The following is a 22,533-nucleotide window of genomic DNA, read 5'->3' on the forward strand; positions in this document are numbered from 1 at the left end:
CTGCACTGTGCTGGCATTGGCCACGTGCTCACCCTCTCCTTATTCCTCTCTGTGCCAAAGAAGGTTTAATAATCTCACGCAGTCACCCATTCCCAGGCAAGACTCAATGCTCCTCTTCAATGTGTATTTATAAACCTGGTAGTTTAAAACAAAGTTAATAAGTGACACTGTCAGAAACTGTCAGGATTAAGGAAACTGTTGGATATTTCTCATGCTGAGAGAACACAACACTCGAACATTATTATGAGGTCATTGGCCAGTTTGGTCTGTTAACTTACGTGCTGCCCTTTTGCTTCTGCTGGCAGGGGAGATGGGAGTTCGAGCAGCAGACTCCTCATCTGACCCAGCATCCACGCCGTGACCACTGCCTGAGACAGGAGCACAGAGATGTGCCTCCTTCCCCTGAAATGTAAACCTAACAAACACTACAAATGACTGACACAATTAAAACCATAGTCCAGAGAAGGAAGATTGCCCCTTAATTTTTTGCAGGTTGAACGAGATAGGTAGACGTGATGGTGTATTTCAGGTTTTAAAAGACACATGGGCAAATCTTTTACAATAAGGATGGTGAGGCACTGTCCCAGGTTGCCCAGAGAGGTGGTAGATGCCCCATCCCTGGAGACATCCCAGGCCAGGCTGGACGGGGCTCTGAGCAACCTGATCTGGTTGAAGATGTCCCTGCTCATTGCAGGGGGTTGGACTAGATGAGTTTTGAAGGCCCCTTCCAACCCAAACTATGCTATGATATCTGCTTGAAACCCATCCTGCCCACCTCCTCCTGCCAAGCTCTAACCCACACAATGGATCCTGCTTCTCAGCACCAAGCCAGGGCTGCTTTCACATCTGATGGAAATGAAAGTTTCATTATTCCTAAAATGATGTGCTGAACTTGAAATGGGAGTGCTTGGCACTGAAAGATGCATAGCAGATACCACAAACCAAGGCAAGGAGTCTGGGGATACCTGATACCAACTAAGAGGCATAGCCAGAAAAGAAAAAAAGCTACCTGTTTCCCTATAAAATGTCCCTCTGTGTGCCAGTAACAAGGGTATGCAGCTTAAATTGTGATAGTAGTTGGAAATGTTTTAAAATCCATTTGCAGGTCACATCTAGCAGGCAGGCAGGCTGTCAGCAGCTCTGATTTTGCCATTTCATTTCCACTGTCTCTCATTCATGTGGAAAGACCCTGGACCGCCCTGGGCTGTGATCTGCTCCGCTCTATTTTTGGCTGTCTGCTTTCTGAAGGAAGGTGATTTCTCAAATGCGGTTGTTTTCCAATTATCACTTGTTGAGACATACCCCCTGGTTATATTACAAAGAGAATCAGGTGGCAAGTACATATTTACAAGCCTTTATTCTAAGGCACAGGAATACCTTCTTGATCTGAGCTTTGAACTGAAACTATGGGGACTCTCTGGAAACACATTTCTTCTGGTTGAGTTCACCCAGCCTCTTACCCTTCCATGGGAGATACAGAAAATCAAGTATCATCAAATTTATTTGTGCGTCTATATGAATAGAGTGAGGGTGGTCCATTGTACAAGATTTAAAATAACCAAGTGCTTCCTACGATATGCTGTAAAGTTCCCATTGTATTTGTTACTAAGCAGGCTTTTTTCCAGTTACTGTTCACCCACTGCACACCAAGCTGTGACACAACTGCTTCCTTCATTTCAAAAGCTTAATCTTTTTGATGTATAATATTAGTTTGTAAAGCACTTTATCAGAAAAGCATGGATTTGTGAAGGGATGAGCGAGTGAGTGAGCAGGGCTCTGCCCTTTTTGTTTGCGCTTTCCCACTCACAAGATGCACAGGATTACCTTTGAGCTCTCTCAGCAGCTCAAGTTTGAAAACTAGGAAAAGCATGACAATAAATGAAATATTTCCATTAGCAGAGAGCAGATGGACTCGTTCTGCATCAAAAATTAGCTCAAATATTGACAGCATTACAATAACACATCTAATACGGGAAAACAAAAGCCTTGGGGCTGCTGAGCTGGCTTCTGGCAAATTGTGCCAAGTGCTGACCACCTTCCCTCCCCATCATCCGCCGCCCCTGCAGAGTTCCAGGGCAGGTCCCAGGAGTCCCCAGCCACAACAGCAGGACCAGCAGGGTCCTGCTTGGAGCAGTCTGGTCCTCAGTGGAGGCTCCTTTCTGTGCCAACATGCAGGACCATCTTGGGGAAACTTGCAGGCATTGGTTTTCCTTCATCCTGTGAGCTCCCAGAAGTGGCAAAAGTCCCAGCGAGAGCTGCTGAGAAGAGAGAATCTGTTTTGTTGATGCTGTGGATGTTTCATGGCTCATAACCTTTGATTTTTTTTGGCAGCCACCTTTTCCTTTGCACCAGTGTGGTCAGCAGCTGTCTTTTCTCCTTGAAATTTGAACGAATTTGACGTATTTCTGCAGTTTCAGTTACTCTGGTGAGCAGTTTACCCCAGGGTCTTTGCACCAGCTGTTTTTCTCTTCCAGTTGTTTGCACACATCTGATGGAATGATTTAATTAGAGTAGCTTCAAGCTCATTGTACTCAATGCCTCAGTTTCTTTTATGAGTTATTGCGATGCGGTTCATTTTCTCACTTGTAGTTTTGGAGATTGAAATTGAGCTGCATCAAGATGCTGGCAATTTCTGGTTATTTCTTACCCATCTTTTCGTTTATAGACATCCTACTTTTTCTAGGCAAACAACACACCCATTATCCCCCTTCTTTCTATTCATGGTTTGATTCAGAAAATCAAATCTGAGAACCAAATCATAGAGCTTTTCATCTATAAACACGTGTATTCAGCCTCTGGTGAATTTGTTTTGGCTCTGTTCAGATAAACAAGAGTACCTGATGTAAATATGATACTTGTAGGGCCAGGGAAACTGAAGGAGGAAACCAGCATCTTTCTGAGCGTGGCAGAAGGATGCACACAGTATGTGTAGGAGCAACCGGTTTAAGGTTTGAGGTCCGTATGCCTGGATTGTGGAGCTGTACTTTGTACCTGGGCATCCAGTATTGCGAATGTCTGTGAGCAACAGCTGCCACAAAGAGTGCTGAGAAAGAAATAAAAGGTATGATCATGCTGCAAAAAGTATGGGCAATGAGTTGAAAAGTTCAATAATAGCATCAGAGAGCCAGAAGGGAAAATGCCCTAAAAATGTACGATTACTCTCTACAGAGGCTTGTGGTTGAAATTCCAATACAGTAATTGGACTATTTCCCTATCAAATGTGACAGAAGGCAGAGCAGACTGTAAGGTACTGTATAAATATGAACTATGACCATTATTTAAAGTCACCCTACTGAATAGTCTGACGCCTGGAAATCCATCTACCAGTAAGAACAGTTATTTTGTCCGTGCCTAAATCATGTTTCTGAATCTTTTCTACCTGCCAGTAGTTAAGTTAGAAATAATTACATGATTCAATAGCATGTTGCTGCAAAAATAAGTACTATGAGAAAACTGGTCTTTTTCTCCTGTTCGGCTTTGTTTTCCATGCTCCCTTCTGTGCCGCTCTCACCCTCCATGTATTATATGAGGGATCCATACTAATGTGAAGGAAGAATCAAGTGGCCTGGAAATTCTTTATTCTAAATTACATGTGCACTTGGGCTTCTGACCCATGGAGCAGTCTGACAGAATAAACTGGTGTGTTGAGTTTATTGAAATGGCTTTTATTGAAAAGAATAAGCAAGGGAGTTTACTCTTAAGGCAGCAAGGGTTAATCTGCTACAATTTTGCTAAGTTAATTAAAAATGGAACAATCCTGTGAGTGCATCAGGATTCCTATTAAGACTAAATCAATAAACCGATGGGTTCAAATCACTGAATCACTAAATTAATGCAGCGGGTAATCAAACTGGAGGCCGAGGTTGGCAATGGAAATAATTACTTTGTGTTAGTCCTGTTTCAAGCTCTCGTGAGAGCAAAGGACAAAATTTAAGGAAAAGCCAGCTTCCTTTCCATCTGAGGCTGCAGGCTGTAGTCTAACCAGTGCATGAAATTACCTAGCTAGGGAAGAATTATTTTGGTTTTAGGCCCATGCCAAGGAGACATTGTAATCCCACCCTGTTTCATTTTGAAGAAATGTAATTTAGAGAGTTCTCAGCCGTTCCTTTCTTACATGGCCTCTTCATGCACGGCTGCTGCCAGCGGTTACGGGTTAACTATTCTTTCTGAATACCACAAAAGCTAGAAACTTCCCAGAGAAGAATAAAGACTCCTTCCATGAGGTGCAGAAGAAGTAATACACAGAGGACCCCGCTGCCCCCAGACCAAGAGCTCTTTCCCCTCCCCAAGCGCTTGTTCCCATCAGCAAACTGCCAGGCTGTGCTCTTCTGACCTCTCTAACTTGGGGAGAAATTATTCCACCATCCCACAAGACACTTTTGAATGTCTCCACAACTCTGAATTCGTTATTCCAGTATAAAATGTCCATCAAATTGTTTGTGGATGTCACAGTGCATCCTCCCTCCAGACCTTCTGGACTAAGCGCCCCTGCACAGACTGACCTCCATGCCCTCCCTGCCCACTAATCAGCCAAATAAGTGGCAAGACTTCAGAACAGTTTAGAATCATCATTTTATTTTATTGCTTGTTTTATTTAAAGTCCCTTTAAAATTCAAGCTGTCTTATTTCTCAGAAGAGATACCTCATTCTCCTTGCCATAGCTGTGGCTTTCTTGATGCTCTGCCTTTATCCAGGCAATTTCAGGAGAACATACTCTGTAAAGCTAAATGCTACGCTGTTTTCTAAACATTCCACCCATTTTCTTCTCAAGACAGAGTAGTGCAAGGAAAACAGTGAGCTTTTACCTGTGGAGATTTACTTCAGGCTTCACTGGTGAAGTTTCAAGAGCCATATTTTTAATGATGCTTTGAAGATGCTGACAGACAACTTATAGGATTTTTAGTACAGCTGATTTGTAAGCTTTTGAGCTTTTAACTCTCACACAGACCAGTGCCTTTAGAAATCAGGTGTAATGCCTAATGAGTGGGTGCTTTGAGTAAGTGAAAAATTGCCCTATTCATTTCTCTATGGTTAAATAACCAATGGTACTAAGTACCCTGCTGTGCAAATTGTCCCAGTAGGTATCTTGTCCTATATTTTATCTGTTTTGGCGTATTGCTTCAGTCAATAGGGTGACCATCAGACAAACACACTCTTTAAGAATTGATTAGGACATTATGATAAGCACAAGACAAGGAAGCCAAAATGCTGTAATTTTTTATGCCTTGCATGTAAACTGGAAAAGTTATTTCTGCCTTTGGGAACTGTGCCCCTTCTTTTCTGTAGTCCATTATCACAGGCACAGGGTATTAGATGGGAGAGAAGGTCAAATCTCTCTTAGTCAGGGTGGCTCCACATCTGATGTAGTACCATCAATAATCGGTATAATTCCTGCCTGAGTGCAGGAAAGTCCTGTGTGGCCACCAGCTCACACCAGTCAGAATGGCCAAATGATTTCTTCCATCTGAAATCACTTTTGTGGTGTAACGACTGGAAGTTCAGCCTGCTGGGCTTAAATACATCACGTCTGGCAGAGCTGTTGGGGTTCTGCCATCACTGAGTAACTTGAGATGGCTGGGCAGGCAGTGATATCCCTGCCATAGACTTCTACAGAACAAGTGAAAAATACATAGGCAGACTAGCGTGCTTTACTGGATTTGACATATTTTTAATGAATTAGAAAAAATCTATGGTAAATTCATTAAGACTTTTCCGTGGGGGTCTCTAACCAGAGTCCCACAGCTGGGATTTAAAGGTCCTGAGACAAGATGTAGATGTTTTCCCCTTGGATGAGGCCCAGAGAATGTACTGGAAAGATAAATGCACACTTCTTTCCTCATCTTCTTTCTTTCTCTGTAAAACATTTAGGCTTAGATCTTCCCTGGAGATAAACTGGCACGGTTTCACTTGTTGCAGTAGAGCTGCAATAATTTACGAAGGGCTTATGCATTTTAAATCACGTCACTTACAGCAGAGACAGAGGGAATACTGCAAACCACAGTACCTTCTGAAGGATCACATCCCCTCCAGCTCCCGGTCCCCACCTGCTCTCCCCATCTTCTCTTTAAATCCAGGCTTGGCAGAGATTTTCTCATCCACCAGCACCTCAGTTCTGGCCTGGGGACCGGCAGCGCCCAAAGGAGCAGAGCTGCAGCCAGAAGCAGCTCCATGTCCAGACAAGCCAGCGCGATCCCACTCGTTGCGCTGAGCACAGGCAAAGTTCAGGCTCCCCCAGAGCTGCACCTTAGGGACCCCTTGTCACCTCGGCCCACCCCTGAGGCTCCCGGGGGCTCTGGCTGCCCCACACCCTTCACTTTGCAGCTGGAGCACGGGGCTCCATGTCCAGCCTGGCCTTGCAAATCCCCCAGCCTGGCCTTGCAAATCCCCCGGCCTTCCCCGGCGCCCTTGCAGGATTCGGGGTTTCTATTTCGCGTCCCTCCAAAGTAATTAATACAGAGGGCCGTACGCTGATTCTGCAGAGCCCATTAATCACTTCTGCTGAGACAGGGGGATTGTTTGTACAGAGTTTGCAGAGATTATCGCCCTGGCTCCGGGATTTGTCACGTTGCATTACAAATGGTGTTTTAGTGAGCTCCTCAGTTCTCAGGGGGCCATAACCTGTCTGAGGCAAAGTCAAATATTGTTGAGCAGCAGAGGTTTCCCAAGAAGGGGCTTATCTGTTCCCGATTGCTTGATTATATAAATAGGACTTCGATATGGGATATAAATGCAATTAAATCCTCAGGAGTTACATTTGATAATGGCACAGAAATTAATCTTCAGTTGCAGAAATAACACTGGCCATTTCACAAAGTTTAAGTAAAAGACTGTAGAGATACCCACTATCCCACCAAAAATATTTTTCCCTTTTAAAATAATTCTACTATTATTCTTGTAACCTACTGAGATTTCTTATTTGAAAATGTTTTAACAGGGATTAATTGACTAGTAACCAAAGAAAAGGGCACAGCAGCCACAAAACAGCTGAGCTGCAAGCACTGTCCTGTATGAGCAGTGGGCTGAGCCCATGTTCCCAGATTCCAGATCCACTCTCCCAGCCATAATCCAGCAGAAGGATGATCCAAGACTGAGTTTTACAAAGTCTTTTACAGGCCTAAGTACTCTGAGGTGAGTTAGTTGCCCAACACCATTGGGGAGCTCATTGTAGATAACACAGCAGGTAGTTTCCCATGCATAACTGGGAAACTCTCATGTGATTCTACAAGGAGTCGGTGATCATAAATGCATTGTTGCAAAAGTTTACCAGCAAGACAGTCAGATAAGGACAGTCATGAAACCAAGGGTATCATCAATGAAGAGGAAATGTTTGCAGGACCATACTGTACATTTATCAGCTGGTTGTCCTTCTCGGAACTGAAGAGCAGAATTTCCAGTCTTAAGTTTTTATTTCAGTAAACTTATTAACTTAGGTACACTTCAACTTACTTAAACTTAATAACTATTAGTGTTATGGATTTTTTAAAATGTTAGATTTTCTTTTCTGGGCACAAACTACCTAGACATGTAAATGCATCCAGTTACTTCCCCCAGCTCTTGTTCTCCATCTGGGAAGTGGCAGCTCTGTTGGGTTCACAGTCCTTACACCTCGTATGCTCATGCACCTAAATCCCACAGATTTTTCTGTTGTTTTCATAGAGGAGAAAACCTGGAAGGGGATGGAGGAGTGAGAGGAGAAGAGGAGAAAGGAGATGCAAAGCCTGGGGGAATCTTGGGTGCAGAGATGCTGGTGCAGGGGTACAGCCAAAGAGAAGTGCTGTTCACGTCATTCTCAAATATACCAACCAAGTGGCGCTTACCAGTAGGCAGGTGAGTAGGGTATCAAGAGAAATGGGTTCGTGGGCTGGGACACACAGTTTTGGCCCAATCATGGATAAAAAATTCTGATAAATCCTCCAGAAAACAAAAAAAACCCGAACAAATAAGTGAAAGCAGGACATTGGTCTTCAGCATAATGGTACCAGCTTTGTGGTGGAGTTAAGTTCATGTATAAAAGGAGGGGAGCTGAGAAAGCCTTAATCAAATGTCACTTAAAAAAAAGCATACATGAAGGAAAAGGTTTTTTTTATTTAGAAGTTTGGTGATTATGTGATTTTGAGCAATCCTACCACCTGCAGCTTGAGTAGCTACTTCAGAGACTTTTGGAAGGCACAAGTGAACAGATGGTGTGTTTGTGACACCACCAGGTAGTGGGCAGCGAATATTAGTAAACTGGCAAGTATCCACCAAAAATTACTCCAAAGCAGATAATTAAATAAGTTATAAATAACAACAAGAAAAAAAAAAAATCTCAATAGCTGAAAAGGAAAGAATGAGGGGAGGAAACAAGACTTTTCAGATTAATTATACAGCCTTATTTCTTACTTTTTCCTTAGTCCATTACACAGAGAGACCAATTAAATATCTAATAAATTAAACATCCCTCAGATATTTTACATAACTGAAGCTAATTGTCTGCCGATTTGATATGGTCAAGCATATGTAATAATAATGTCCTAGTTCTCAATAGCATTAAGAAATAAATACAGACTTGAAATCGGGTCCCTCAGACATCACAAAAAGCCAGGTAGATGGAAAAAGTCCACAGCTTGGCACAGAACAGTGATTTGTATGAATGTAATATCCCCATTTTAATTTTTACTGTCTTCAGCTCAGAAGCTTGGCAGGCCTGCCTGGGTTCTGATAGCAGCAGTCTTGTCCCCACAATTCAAGAAAGGCACAAACAGACTGGAGAGGGTCCAAGGGAGGGCCACCAAAGTGACCAAAAGGCTGAAGAACCTACCCTGTGAGGAAAGATTGAGGAGTTATGTCTTTTCTTCCTGAAGAAGAGAAGGTTCAGGTGGGACATCATCACAGTATTCCTGTATTAAAGAGCAGCTACTAAGAGGATGGAGGCTCTCTTTTCACAAGTAGCCACATGAAGAAGACAAGGGGCAACAAGTACAAGTTGCACTAGCATAAGTTTCATAACAACATAAGAAAGACATTTTTTACAGAAGAACAATCATTCACTGGAATAACTTCTCCAGTGACATGGTGAAGTCCCCATCATACTATTCAAGATGCAATTGGACAGGGTGCTAGATAATCTCATCTGGATTCCTTTTCCCATGAAAGGCTAGACTAGATGATCTTTTGAGATCTCTTCCAACCTGGGCTGTTCTATAATTCTATTCAAATTATAATTTCCATCTGTAATGTAGGGTACAGGTTTACAACCATAAATCTTGTGTGTGGCTGAGTTTTATTTAGCATTTACTGTGTATTGAGGTCTTACAACGGTGTCAGCCCAGCAGCCAGTTGACTTGTGCTTGCTAGTGATCCCAACCTCTGAGCAGCTTGTGAGCTCAGGGAAATACTTACACCATCATTCCATAGGAGAGAAGCCAAGACGCATCCCAGGGCAACGGTATTTAGCTCAGGCAGCCAGGGAGCTGGTGGCAAAACAAAGGCTGAATGTTCCTGTCCTGTGTTTTTTCTCACAAGGCTATTGTCTATGCTGTTCCTTAAAGAACATCCAGCAGAAAGCAGAGACACTCTGGTCTTCTCAAATGGGCTTGGGTAAGTTCAAATCTGTTTTCCTGTTAGGTGCTGCTATTTGCGATGCAGAAGACCTTTCAGTCTGGAAAACAGACAAATGAGGGGAAATATCACAGAGGTCTATGCAGTCACGAGTGGCAAGGAAAGGGTGACTGCTTAATGTTTCACCCATTACAACTGCTAGCTGGTAGGTGGCACATTCAAAACAGACACATGAATGTATTTTTCATAAGATGTGTTCAAGTTGTGCAACACATTACCACAGAGAATTAGAGATCTCCAGGAGAGACTGGACAAATTAGTGAAGCAGAAAGTCATTGTACACTGTTAAAAACAAAATATTTTTCCTGGGTCAGGAACTCTAACAAATTGTCAGCAAGTTGGAAAGTAACCTAGGGAAGCACCAAAAAAATGTTTTGTCTATTTTCATCCTATTGCTGAGGAACAGCTTTCAGCCCCTACTGGAGGCATGATGCTGGGCTAGACAGATTTTTGGGCCATCCCAAAACAGCCCTGCTTGTATTCTCAGGAACCGACAGAGAGGTCAGGGGATGAAAGACGGAGCCAGGAATTCTAGAAAACTGCTCTCCTCATTTTTTCTGAAAATCTGCCTGTCGAAACGGGTGCCAATTCACAGAGTGAAAAATGTCCTCGGTGTTTCTCCAGGACAGTCTGAAAGAGTAACCGCCCTGAAGAGTCGAATCAGTCATAGCATCTTTGGCCCCAGAGGAATGAACATGGCAAAAAGATCATCCTGGATCAACTAGAAGTCAAGACTGCAACAAGAAACTTTGAAGTCCCCTACTGAGTTCCTGGAAGGAGATTAGACTTAAAAAACTCCATACTATGCTTCGGGTCATGATTTCCACAGCCAGAAGAGTCGCAGTTTATCCCAGGCTATTGCTGTGAGTACCTTCCGGAGCAATTAACTACATGGATTCACCCTATCAATAATGGCATGAGTAACGTTGCTCCTGGATGTAATATGTGCATGCTGGGCAGCGATCCACCTGCAATGTCAGGCGAGCTCTACAGAAGAAGGATTTGGCTGCAACCCTGCCAGTGCTGCAAAGTGTTTGATATTGAAAAACCATGAATACAAGGAGTGTTTGGCATCGTGAGACCAACACTCTGCGGGATATCTCGGGCTACCAACGTGGGATCTGCGGGCAGGTTAGTCAGTCCCCTACTTTGGAAAGACAGAAACTGAGCCAGAAAGGGCAGTGAAGTTTTCTTAAGGGAATCAGGAAGATTTTTTATTATTATTTGTTTATGGTTTATTATTCTGCTCCCTACTCTCCTTCACTGCTAAGCCATTTCTGGTTCACCTTTTGCTACTGACCAATTCTTCCCTCTAGTTAACACCCAGAACCCACCCCAAATATTTTTCTCTCTTCCTTGGTTTCTTCTAAATCCCAGTGACTAATCTGCTATCTCTTTCTTCCTCCTAGCTTTTGGCTCTGTGTTGTTTTTAATTGGACCCTTGCTAACAGCTTCGTTGTTTCCCTGTATCCGTACAGGGGGTGCAGCTGCATGCTCTCCCTCTCAACTGCAGAAGAAATCAGAAAATAAAGTAAATAGAGTCCCTCCGAGAGAGGGACTGTCTGTTTTCTAACAAGCTGAAGCAACTTTTGCAAAATGACTGCCTCCGTGGGCAGACAGCTGAGCTCTCCAAGACAAATTTGGGGCTCAGAGTGCACAGACATAATAATTACCAGACATACATCACAAGACCCTCTCGCAGCGTTAGTTAGGCCCTGCCTAAATCACAAGGTGCAGTCTCTGTCTCACTCCTGACTCTCTGGGTACTCAAACTTTTACTTTCTGTCATTCTCTCTCGGTACACTGCAATCTTTCTCGCTGAAATTGTAAATGATAACACCTGCTGAGGCTCTTATTTGTTCATTCGCGGTATCTCCGGCTGCTCCCTGTGTGAGATATTACGCCCACACAGAGGTATGAAATATACAGTAGCTGCTTGTGAAAGTTCTATATGAAACACGCAATGAGTATAAATAATGGTATTGTTCTGACGTTCTTCATCTTGGATCTGACAGAACATGTTCAAGAAACGCCAGGAACACTCTAATGCTGATGGAGAAGTCATTCCCACTGTATCAGTGTAGCTGAAAATAAATGAGCAGGACTGCCATGGACATCCTATTTTCCTTTCACTACCAGAATGTATCTATTTTTCAAGTCATACCATATTCATATTTACTTTAATGATTCATAAACATCACAGGTTCCAGAAGCTTCTAATTAACTCATCTATTTAATGTTGTTAACAGATGCTCAGGGAGTGATTTATTGTACAATACCGGATCACACCAGTGTATAAATCCAGCCAATTCAATTGGCAGGCAGTCTGGGTAAATATCTTCTGCTGCTGGTGGATGAGACGCTGTCCTGAATTCAGCATTAATGCTCTGCAGACTGTGGCTGAAGCATTATTGTTTTCTTCTATTACTCTATACATGGAGCATACATTGTACGGTACAGCATGTGTTATTTCCCTCTTTTAAAAAAAGATTTAGTGAGATACTGCATAGGACACAGAATATATATTTATCCTGTCTGAGAAAAAAAGGAAATCAATAGCCTTTTAATTTACCTCTGGCTTTCTGCAGTTTCAAAACCAAGACCAGTCTCTTCATAACGCTACAGCAAAACGATCCTAAACTTAATTAGACAAGTCACATCTGGAACCCTGTCTACACTAGAGATGTGGCCAGATCTCCAGACCATTTATTGATAAATAAGGGACTGGCCATCACAGCTTTGGGCAGCACATGGAGCTGAACACCTACAAGAGCAGACGTGGCTCCTGGCGTCACTGATTTCACTATACCATGACAGCCTGGCAACTTTGGCCTGGCAGATTTATTTACCTGGAAACTAGGGTGTTTTTCTTTTATATACATATATTTCAAAATGGTAACACCACAGGGCCTGATTGCCTCTGCCTGTTACCTGGGCAGGAGCTCTCTTCCAAAACCGAGAGACAAGTTATTTCCCTCACTGGAGGAGAGCTGCAGCTATGCTGCAGACAAATTTTACAGCTTTTCTCTTAAGAGCTCACTGCCTTTTCTTTCCAGTCCTTCCCAATGGCAACACCGTGACTCAGTTTGTGGTAACAAAATACTAAGGAAACACAGATAAATATTGTTTTAAATTCCTTAAGGTGGTTGCTACTAGAGGACTGTTAAAATATTCCTTTTCGCAGTAATTATGTTTCTGTCTATTGTCTTAAAAATATATATATATATTTAAGCTTTGTGTCTCAACAGCACTGAAAGGGGCTATTTTAAATAATTTTCTGCTCTATTTTTGAAATGTTTTTAGTAAAGTTACTGGGCTTTAACATATTTCCGACTCTGAATGAAATTTTGAAGATGAACCACCTGTCTGCTCCAAGCTTTACTTTTGGCAGTGCTTTCTGTGGGTGTGTTTGGGGAGGGGGCAGAAACATAAGCAATATTTAGGAGGAATGGGAAGCAAAACTACATTAACATGGCGCTGTGCCCAAGTAAGTGAAGGAGAAGGGAACAGGACAGCTTGTGAAGTGATATAAACAAATACGCTGCATTAAGAAGTTACTACATTTCTCTTCAGGATCCACTATTAGCAATCAATGTAGGAACAATACCACGATGAGTGGGACCGTTTTAAATTTTTAATTAAAGCTTTGACCTGGAGCACAGCACCCTTCCCTCTCACACTCAGTTCCCAAGGCACAAGTCGTCTCCCTGATGGCACCATGAAGGCTCAGCACCCTCCCAGCAGCTGTGGTGCGAGCACTGGTGTCCACTGGGGGCTACAGCAGCGTGTCCCGTGCTGCAAGCACCAAGCACACCAACCTACCCCACTGGCAGATTCTAGGGAACAATTCCACGGTTTCCACTAAGACTGGCTAACTCCATCCCTCAAATAGTTTTCTCAAACTGTGAAACAATCCTCCTTATAGTTCAAAAAGCCAACAGAAAGCATCATACATTATAGCTGTGTATGTGCTCCAGATCTTTGAGAGCCTGTGCAGATAATGTCACTCACTTCTGCCTCCTAAAGCCCCCAAACATGCAAGGTTCAGGAAATTACTACTAAAGAAAATCAGGTATTTGAGACATTTTTGGCAGCTCCCTCCTTCAACTCAGTTCTAGTCTGTTGATGACCTTGCAGAACAGTGACACAAATCCCAACACCATCAGCTGGTGGTGTTTCAGAACTCCTCCCCATTACGTGTCGGCCAGTGCCTTGATTTAGCATTTTCAGTTTGTGTTCTTCCTATTTAAAAGGAAGAGTAAACTAGAGATAAATGGGACACACCAGAGATGCCATTACCATGTCAGGAATATCAACACTATCACACACCTTTCAGGATCTTCTTAACAGATAAGAATGATGAACAACAGACATATTGGTTCACTTGGACTTCACAGAGTAACTTAGGCTGGAAGGGGCTTCTTGACAGCATTCAGTCACTTTGCAACAGTTAACTTTTGTATTCAAACAATACAGGTAAATAGGATACTCTGCTCTTTTAGGTCAGTTTCACATTCTGTAACAGCACAACTGTCAAAACTCATTTTAGTAAGAATAGCAACCTAGATCGAGGAAGAAGTCTAGAACTGTGTTCAGTTTTGGGCCCCTAACCACAGGAAAGACTGGGGTCTGGAGCACAAGTCTGGTGAGGAGTGGCTGAGGGAACGGAGGCTCTTTAGCCTGGAGAAAAGGAGGCTGAGGGGAGATCTTATCACTGTGTGCAACTACCTGAAAGGAGGTTGTAGAATGGTGGGTGCTAGTCTCTTCTCCCAAGTAGCAAGTGGTACGACAAGAGGAAATGGCCTCAAGTTGTGCCAGGGAAGGTTTAGATTGGATATTAGGAAAAATTCTTCCCGGAATGTGTTGTCAGGCATTGGAACAGGCTGCCCAGGGAAGCAGTGGAGTCACCATCCCTGGAGATGTCTAAAAGATGTGTAGATGTGGTACTTAGGTACATGGTCTAGTGCCAGTGTTAGGCTAGCAGTTGGTCTCAATGATCTTGAGGGTCTCTTCTGACCAAAATGATTCAATGATCCCACCAAAACCCATATGAAACCCAAGAAGCATTTCTAGAAACTTTGCTACTGATCATGTGAACTCTCTGGCAGGAATCAAGATGCTGCAGAGAATAACGAAACATGAGGGTTGCCAAATATTTTGTCATAAACTCAATTACTAAACAACAGAATAAATTATTAAGACAAAAACCTGCAAATATTGAGATGCAATAATAAGCAGCACCACCTCATAAAAATAAGTTTTAATATTAACAACTTGATTTCACATGACTGCCTATTAATCTTTCTTTTTGCAAAGTTCAAACAATGTTCGAGTCCTGCACTGTTTACAAAGATGGGTTTATTCTTCTTCATTCTGCACTGACTGCACAGCTTCTGCTTTAACCCTAATTCGCTTTCTTTTTCTTCTCTTCTTCTTTTCAGCAGAAGGCTCCTGACCCTCCTGTGTTTTCTTCTTTTTCTTCTTCAGACAGCTGAGAGGATTGGGGCCACCTGCCCTCTTACGTTTTCTTCTCTTTTCACCTTCTTGCTTCACTAGTCCTTCTTTTTCTTTAAGCTCAACAATACTTTGTTTTTGGTGCTCTGGAACAAGCTGATTCATCTGCAACTTTTGAACAAATGCCAGAGATTTAGGAGAAGGTTTGTCTAGCACCATAGTGTTCTGAATAATAAATAGGAGAGGAATGCCAGCCTTCTTTTTCACTTTGTTTGCTAAATCCTGGTCCTGCAAAATTAAATACTTTAGTCAATATTTTGGGATTAAATCTTATTTGCAATTCAAATGCACCTACTTTTAATACAAAACTATGAAGATACATTAGATTATGAAAAAGATAAGAAACTTAATCTAGCAGATATACGTGGCAGTGCCTATCAGAGCAATTTAAATTTCAATTTCTCTCCTTCTGATTAGCTGTACTTCTGATGGAAAATTTATTAATGTTTCCTTTTTCATGCATGTATAATCATATATGCATTTTTGCAGAAAAAGTCCCAGTGGATTGCTATGTAGTACACCACAAGAAGATAGTTTTTTCCACAGCAAGTCATTTTAAACTCCTTGTATCTTACTAAAACACCTTTCACTGTGAACCATTTTATATATTGTCTATATAATTTACATGTACAGTGCCCAGAACAGACCTAAAAAAACACTGCCTTTCTTATTTGTACACAAGTCCTAACTTTTCTCTAGTTAAAACCTGTAAAATTTCTTAAAATTGAAGTTATATGGTCATTTAATACTTGATTTCACTTTTCAGACTACCGTGCAAAACAGTTAAGGGCAGGGGTGCACACACAAGCAATATGCAAATTAACAGTCATCAGTTGTTTTCTTACATGTCAATAGGTAGGATGTTTTCTACACTTTCTGCTAAACTAAGCAATATCCTGTTAGGGTCAAAGAACCTACTTGTTCAAGTAAGACAAAAGATTCTCTACTTCATAATTAGCAAATACATTTAAGAATGAGTAAGGCTTTATGGGATTAATTCCCACAGCTCTTTAAAATCTTATAATCGACGTTTCTGTAGGTTACCTTACCCTTAGGTATCAGAGGATCACTTCAAATGAAATGGAGTTATGTCTCCCACGAGCATTTACCTGTGTAGCAATGAAGAAGTGGTGAGGGTTGCCTTCTTCAATCATGGACAGTAAACAGACCGAACCACTCACAGGATCCTTGCGGTGGGAACAGTTTCGAACTTCGAATCTTTGGGCAATTAATTTTGCTCCATACAATGCTTTCCCCAATGATTCCAGCTCTTTTAGAACACACCTGAAAACCAAAAGTAACAGTGGTTTCTAAATGAAGGAATAACTACACATCTTTTACAACAGCAAAAGGCTGATGTGAGCTAATTAGGAATGAACAATGGCCAGTTGTTCAGGCTCCATGATTTGTAAATGGCGCCTAGTAATCTGAAAGAAAGCAGTAGCCCATCCCCAGGTAATCCTTGACTTCAGCAAGATTTCCTCTGTTCCAAACAAGATTAAACAGTGACAACATTGTTATATTAAATGGATTTAAAAACATTTTGTATCAGTGACAATATTAAGTCATTACATTTATGTTTGGACATCACATAGTATATGAACTACTACGTCACAATTACTCAATTTAGCAGAAACTGATTAATTATTGCATTCAAGTTAAACCTCGTATTAGCATCCATCATATTGCTTCAAACTTGCTATCAGAATCCAACCTATTCGAGCAAAAAAAGACAAAAGACTTCCAATATGACTAAAGATCTGGCAGTCTATGGCTTAACAACATTCCAGTTAAACAGCGAAACACAAACCTAAAATCCTCCTCTTAGCAGCACTTAGAGCAGATGTTCAGTACAGCCTATGAGGATGCTACCTCCGATACTCAGAGGTGAACAGGAGATGAGACCTAACTTGGTTCCGCCACTGAGTGTTACTGTTAAATGCGGACAGTGGTAGGAACACATGGCCTTGAAATACCACTTCAAGGATATGGCAGCACGGTGATCAACCAGAGAAGTGAGCATGTCAAGAAATCTCTTTGGAATTTTTATTTATTTTACAATTATCTCCAAAATAACTACAAGATATTAAACAAACTATTTTTCTTTTCCAGAGACGAAAGTTTAGTCTTTGAGGACAGTCTTCGCACAGACTTGTGCCTGATCTTTTCGCAAGGACTCTCACAGTGAGCCAGCTCATTTCCTCAGGGAAGCTCTAGTCGTGCCACTAAGGTGCTGCCTCACCAACCTGCCATTCTGACAGCAGGAAAAATGAGTTGGTTCAGCTGCATTAAATGAAAACAGGTCAAAAAGACCAATACTGCTGAAAGAAGGAAACAAGAAGTGACATTCAGACATGACTGGAATAGTTTGGATCAAAGCAATGCCTGAACCTTTCACAGGTAAAGTCATGACTCGATACTTTCTCCTGTTTAGAAGTACAGGCCAGTTCTGCACGCTTTGCAATATGGCTCAGTGTTTAACTTTTGTAGCCCTGGGTATACATTACCCGGATACTTTGCCTCCAAGATGGGCAGTTAGCTGTTCTGTCATTGCAGAAATCCAAGTGAGAGAGACTTTATCATGTGCAATATACAAAGCCAAGTTGAAAAAATGGCTATTTCAAGGCAATTCAAATATTTGGTGTGCACACTTTATCTCCACGCTTTTGTCTAGCACATCCTTGTGCTCCTCTGAGAACAGTGACTTTGGAAACTATCCCTTACTGACAAGCTGAAACTCCAGATATGCAGTAATGCCCTCACTGCCTGATAAATCTGAGCTTGTCTCTGTTCACATCTCACCAAGAAGGCAGAAGGTGCAGGCAGAGGCCCACCCAGCTGCCCCTCTCACACCAGCGTCACCTCTCGACCCACCTCATCCCTCAAGTTTCTGCCATCTCAGAAAAAGGCAGCTGGTATTGAAAGAAGCTCCTGTCCCTCACAGAACAGTCTGGGTTGGCAAGGACCTTCAAAGCTCATCTAGTCCAACCCCCTGCCATGAGCAGCTACATCTTCTCCCAGGCAGTCAGCAATAGGACAAGGGGGCATGGGCTTAAACTCTGCCAGGGGAAATTTAGGCTGGATATTAGAAAGAAATTCTTTACAGAGAGAGTGGTCAGGCATTGGAATGGCTGCCCAGGGAGGTGGTGGACTCACCGTCCCTGGAGGCTTTTAAACTGAGATTGGACATGGCACTTAGTGCCATGATCTAGTAAATGGACTGGAGTTGGACCAAGGGTTGGACTCGATGATCTCTGAGGTCTTTTCCAACCCAGTCGATTCTGTGATTCTGTGATCTTCACCCAGATCAGGTTGCTCAGAGCCCTGTCCAGCCTGGCCTGTGATGTCTCCAGGGATGGGGCATCTACCTCTGTGGGTAGTTAACTTGCAGGTTAACTACAGCCTACAGCGCTCCCTCCTCGCCCCATCTACCGCCCTCAGACCCACAACCACGGCAGCACCGACTCCACGGCGGCTGAGGGGACGCTGAGGCACCACGCGGCCGCCAGGCGCCTGCGCACTGCAGCCCCCTCCCCGACCCCGTCTCCCGCGCATGCGCACTGCGGCTGCGGCCGGCCCTACCGGGTGGTGCACAACTGCAGGACGCCGCCCAGGTAGCCGGGCAGCTGCTCGCGGATCTGGATTTTGTTGCGCAGCGCGGCCTGGCAGAAGGTGCCGTCCAGCAGCACCTGGAAGGGCTCGCGGAAGTGGAAGTTGTGCTTGTAGAAGCCCATGATCTTCTTGGCATGCTTCTGCCGCGTCACCTTCATGGCGCCGCCGCCCGCCCGCAACGCCGGTTCCCCCGGAAGCTGCGCCGGGCCCGGCCGCCGCGGCGGAGCGGAGCGGGGCGGGGCTTGCCGCCAGCCGCGCCCCCGGAGACCTGAGGGGCGGGGCCGGAGCAGCGGTCTGGCCGGGGGGCGCTGGCTGAGCTGATGTCCCCGGGGACACCGCCCGGTCCCTTGTGCCCGGGTGGCCAAGAAGGCCAACAGCATCCTGGCTTGTGTCAGGAGTGGTGTGGCCATCGAGACTAGGGAAACGGTTGTCCCGCTGCACTGGTGAGGCTGCATCTCCAATCCTGTGTTCAGTTTTGGGCCCCTCACCACTGAGGTGTTGAAGAGTTCAGAGAAGGGCAACAAAGCTGGTGAGGGGTCTGGAGCACAAGTCTGATGAGGAGCAGCTGAGGGAACTGGGGCTGTTCAGCCTGGAGAAAAGGAGGCTGAGGGGAGACCTTGTCGCTGTCTGCAACTACCTGAAAGGAGGTTGTAGTGTGGGGGGTGTTGGTCTCTTCTGAGTAACAAGCAATAGGATGAGAGGAAATGGCCTCAAGTTGTGCCAGGGGAGGTTTCATCACGGAAAGGGTTGTCAAGAATTGGAACAGGCTGCTCAGGGAAGTGGTTGAACCACCATCCCTGCAGGTATTTAAAAGAGGCATAGATGAGTTTCTTAGGGACGTGGTTTAGTGCCAGTGTCAGGTTAATGGTTGGGCACAATGATCGTGAGGGTGTTTTCCAGCCCAAATGATTCTGTGATCCCTCGGCCAGGCGATCATGCACTGTGGCGGTGGCGAGCGGTGCGTCAGGGGTCACCAGGAGCGGACTGTGCTGCCCGCCCCGCATGGGGCCTGCCCGGGCTCCCACTCGCCATCGGGCACTTCACACTGATCACCTGAACACCCATTCATGACCCTGCGCTGGCTCCTGCCATTTGCTGAGATCAGAAATACACTAGAGGTATCTTTTTCTTAACTCAGTATAATGGTTAAATTACAATTACTGTCTCTGACACTTCATTGTCAGTATTGTTTATCATCCATCAGCATGTTTTCCTCAGGAAGGCTTATTCAATGCCTGATTTTATTGTTTGCTTGTATTAGGTACATCAACTTAAGTTCTACGTGCACAAAGTTCAACACAAAGTTGAAAATCATATATTCTGCATTTTACTACTACTTTTTTTTTCCCCATGGCAAATAGAAAACTTAATTTCACTGTAGTCTGGTGAAATAGCTGTCATTCAGAAAGCTGAATTTCACAAACACCTCCCTGTTCATCAGAAAACCTGAGCACGCCAGACATCTGGCAGTTAAGAAACTGAACTTAATGCCTGTATTTTAGGCAGGCAAAGGGATGTGGTATCTTAACACCATCAAAATGGTAATTGGAGACATCTGTCTTGCTGTGCAGGTGCAACAACACACATCTTTCTGCCAGGGACAACAGTATTGCAAGCAAAATTTGCAGCGACCTGCCTGTGAGATCATTGTAATCAGTCAGACTGCTCTAAGGGCATTTAAGCAAATACCCACCTGTCATATTGGTCTTTTTGCTACCAAATAGACATGTGAAACATCTGCTTCAAAGCAGGTTAGCTAGTGGTAAAAGAAACTGAATAATAATGTATTTAATTACTATTCTAGAAATGTTTAAATGGGAAGATATTTTAAAGTGGCTACAGGATGAAAAGTGGGAAGAACAGGTGACTATTTTCCATGGGATATGACTGTGCTGTCGACAGTATATTTCTGTCATTAAGTAAATCCTTCTTTCCAGCTGTCTTCAGGGCACAGTTGTGTGTACTCATGAGTGTCATGCACATATAAAGATACACGCTTTATTCCATGAGCTAAGTGATATGTTGAATTCAGTGGTCTTTATTAAACCTCAGTCCTGTGGCCAATGTGTTCTAATACTGGCGTGGTGTCTCAGTTCCCCTAACGTCATACTTTCATTATTTAAAAAATTAGACAAAACCACTCAGCAAGACTCCAAAGTAAAACCTTATTAGATTTTTTTTTTTTTTAAATTAACTGCCGAAAGACAGATAGTTATTTCTTATTAAGAACACTTTGCCAGCACATCTCACAGTGGACTTGTCGGCTAGAATGTGGAATCTGCAACGGTAAGAGCTGCTATGACAGAACAGAGATAAAAAGGAGAAAAAAGTAAATGAGAGCTTGAACTAGCCACCATTTTTAACTAAATGCAAAGTAAGATATAATCCAGAGTAGGGTGTTAAATGCCACTGTGATGAGATACTCCTTTGCTTTTCATTTGTAATGCGGTTGGTCTGGTAAAATCTGTTCGGCAGGCTGGCTAGCAGGCAAAACAGCAGCACAGACTTCTCCTTCATGGTGCAGAAGATAGTGTTAATTGTATGGTAAACTACTTGCAGTACCATTCTGTAAAATATATTTAACTTCTATGCAGTTCTTTTAAAGTTTCTTTTTAATAAATTTTAAATGTTATAAGTAATGTCTGTCAGAATAGTATAGCAGTGTAGAGAATTTTTTCAACATTTTCTTTGATGTTTTGATAGTATTTTACATATAATAAAATTCACAATTTTCCTTTTAAGTTCAATTATTTTACTATTCCCGTGATCAATCTGTAGAGTGTTTGTTGATGCTGTTGTTGTTTGTATTTTTAATTAAGTTTAAGAATCTTATGGGAGCTGCTGAATCCAGTGATCCCCGGGACTGGGGGGTTGTTGCTCTTGGCTGCTGAAGTCCATCCATGTACATGCTTTGGACCTGGGAGGGGTTTTAGGCTCGCATGGGTCCTGGACAAGCATATGCACACACGCACACAGAGGACATATGTAATGTAAGTATAGACAGTTAAGTGAACCACTGCCTGCTCATGCATGAACCCCCCTCCTCCCATTTTCTTACATGTCCCCCTAGATCCATCTAATCCTTCCTTTGCCTGCCTTGGGCCAATTCTGTGAACATCCCATAGTAAGTTTCGCACAATCCCACAAGCCCCTGCTGTTATCCCATTAAAAGTTTTGCACAGTCTGATACACCCACTCAAAAATGTTGTAAAACTCATGATAATCATGTTTCCTCCATTGTAGCAAGACCAAACTCAGGTTGATTGTTTTCAGGGTGGCTTCCTCAGTAGCTCCTTTAATGGCCCGAAGAGTTCTGCTCTTCACTGTTGTCTTTGTTACCACCTGCTCATTTGGCAAATTTTATGTGTCTGTGTGTGTTCAATATATCACTTTCCTTCTTATTTCTTGTTTCTTTTATATAGAATAATCCTTAACCAGATGAGTTAATTAGCCAAATACTCTTACATTCCCCACGGGCCTACAGAAACTGTTGCACAGTAAAGCTTGTCATAAAGCTCAGAGGAAGATCCCTTTTTGAAATTACTTACTATTATATTTTTAATTAAGAAGTTTCATCAGTTATCTGGCTGCATCACTAAAAGACTTTGAGTTTGGTTTTAAGTGACTGTTTTATTGAAGAACTAACACCACTCACAGGATAAGTAAATTGCCCACCAGCAGTATCGCTGTGGAAACGAACCTGAGGAGGAGAGCGGAAGGTGTTGAAGCACTAACTTTGTTAACGTGACTTGGTTTTCCAAAGACAGAAAGCAGAATTTGAAATGAGCAATTTATTTTTCTGAAACA

The 22,533-nt window shown here is 43.1% G+C and overlaps 1 protein-coding gene across 2 annotated transcripts; it reads right to left on the bottom strand.

The window, feature by feature from the left end:
* Positions 1-14,845: 14,845 nt before the first annotated feature.
* On the bottom strand, positions 14,846-18,942 carry UTP23 (UTP23 small subunit processome component). 2 transcript variants are annotated; one of them, XM_080340121.1, is made up of 3 exons: positions 18,697-18,942; positions 16,224-16,398; positions 14,846-15,342 (listed from the first exon to the last, which is right to left on the bottom strand). In XM_080340121.1, exons 1-3 carry the CDS (start codon positions 18,882-18,884, stop codon positions 14,959-14,961), a joined length of 747 nt encoding a protein of 248 aa, XP_080196247.1. In that variant the 5' UTR covers positions 18,885-18,942; the 3' UTR covers positions 14,846-14,958. The 2 variants fall into 2 exon arrangements, with proteins under 2 accessions (XP_080196247.1, XP_080196248.1); XM_080340122.1 differs by having other exon boundaries at positions 18,804-18,911.
* Positions 18,943-22,533: the final 3,591 nt, after the last annotated feature.

This window comes from Nesoenas mayeri (genome assembly GCF_963082525.1).
Source record: "Nesoenas mayeri genome assembly, chromosome: 2".
Classification (NCBI taxonomy): Eukaryota; Metazoa; Chordata; class Aves; order Columbiformes; family Columbidae; genus Nesoenas; species Nesoenas mayeri.

Coding starts and splice junctions, on each gene's coding strand:
- UTP23 (XM_080340121.1), bottom strand. CDS start 18,884: ATGAAGGTGACGCGGCAGAAGCATGCCAAGAAGATCATGGGCTTCTAC. Junction 16,399..18,696: donor CTGCAGTTGTGCACCACCCG/GTAGGGCCGGCC, acceptor TTTGGTTTTCAG/GTGTGTTCTAAAAGAGCTGG. Junction 15,343..16,223: donor ACTTCTTCATTGCTACACAG/GTAAATGCTCGT, acceptor TTAATTTTGCAG/GACCAGGATTTAGCAAACAA.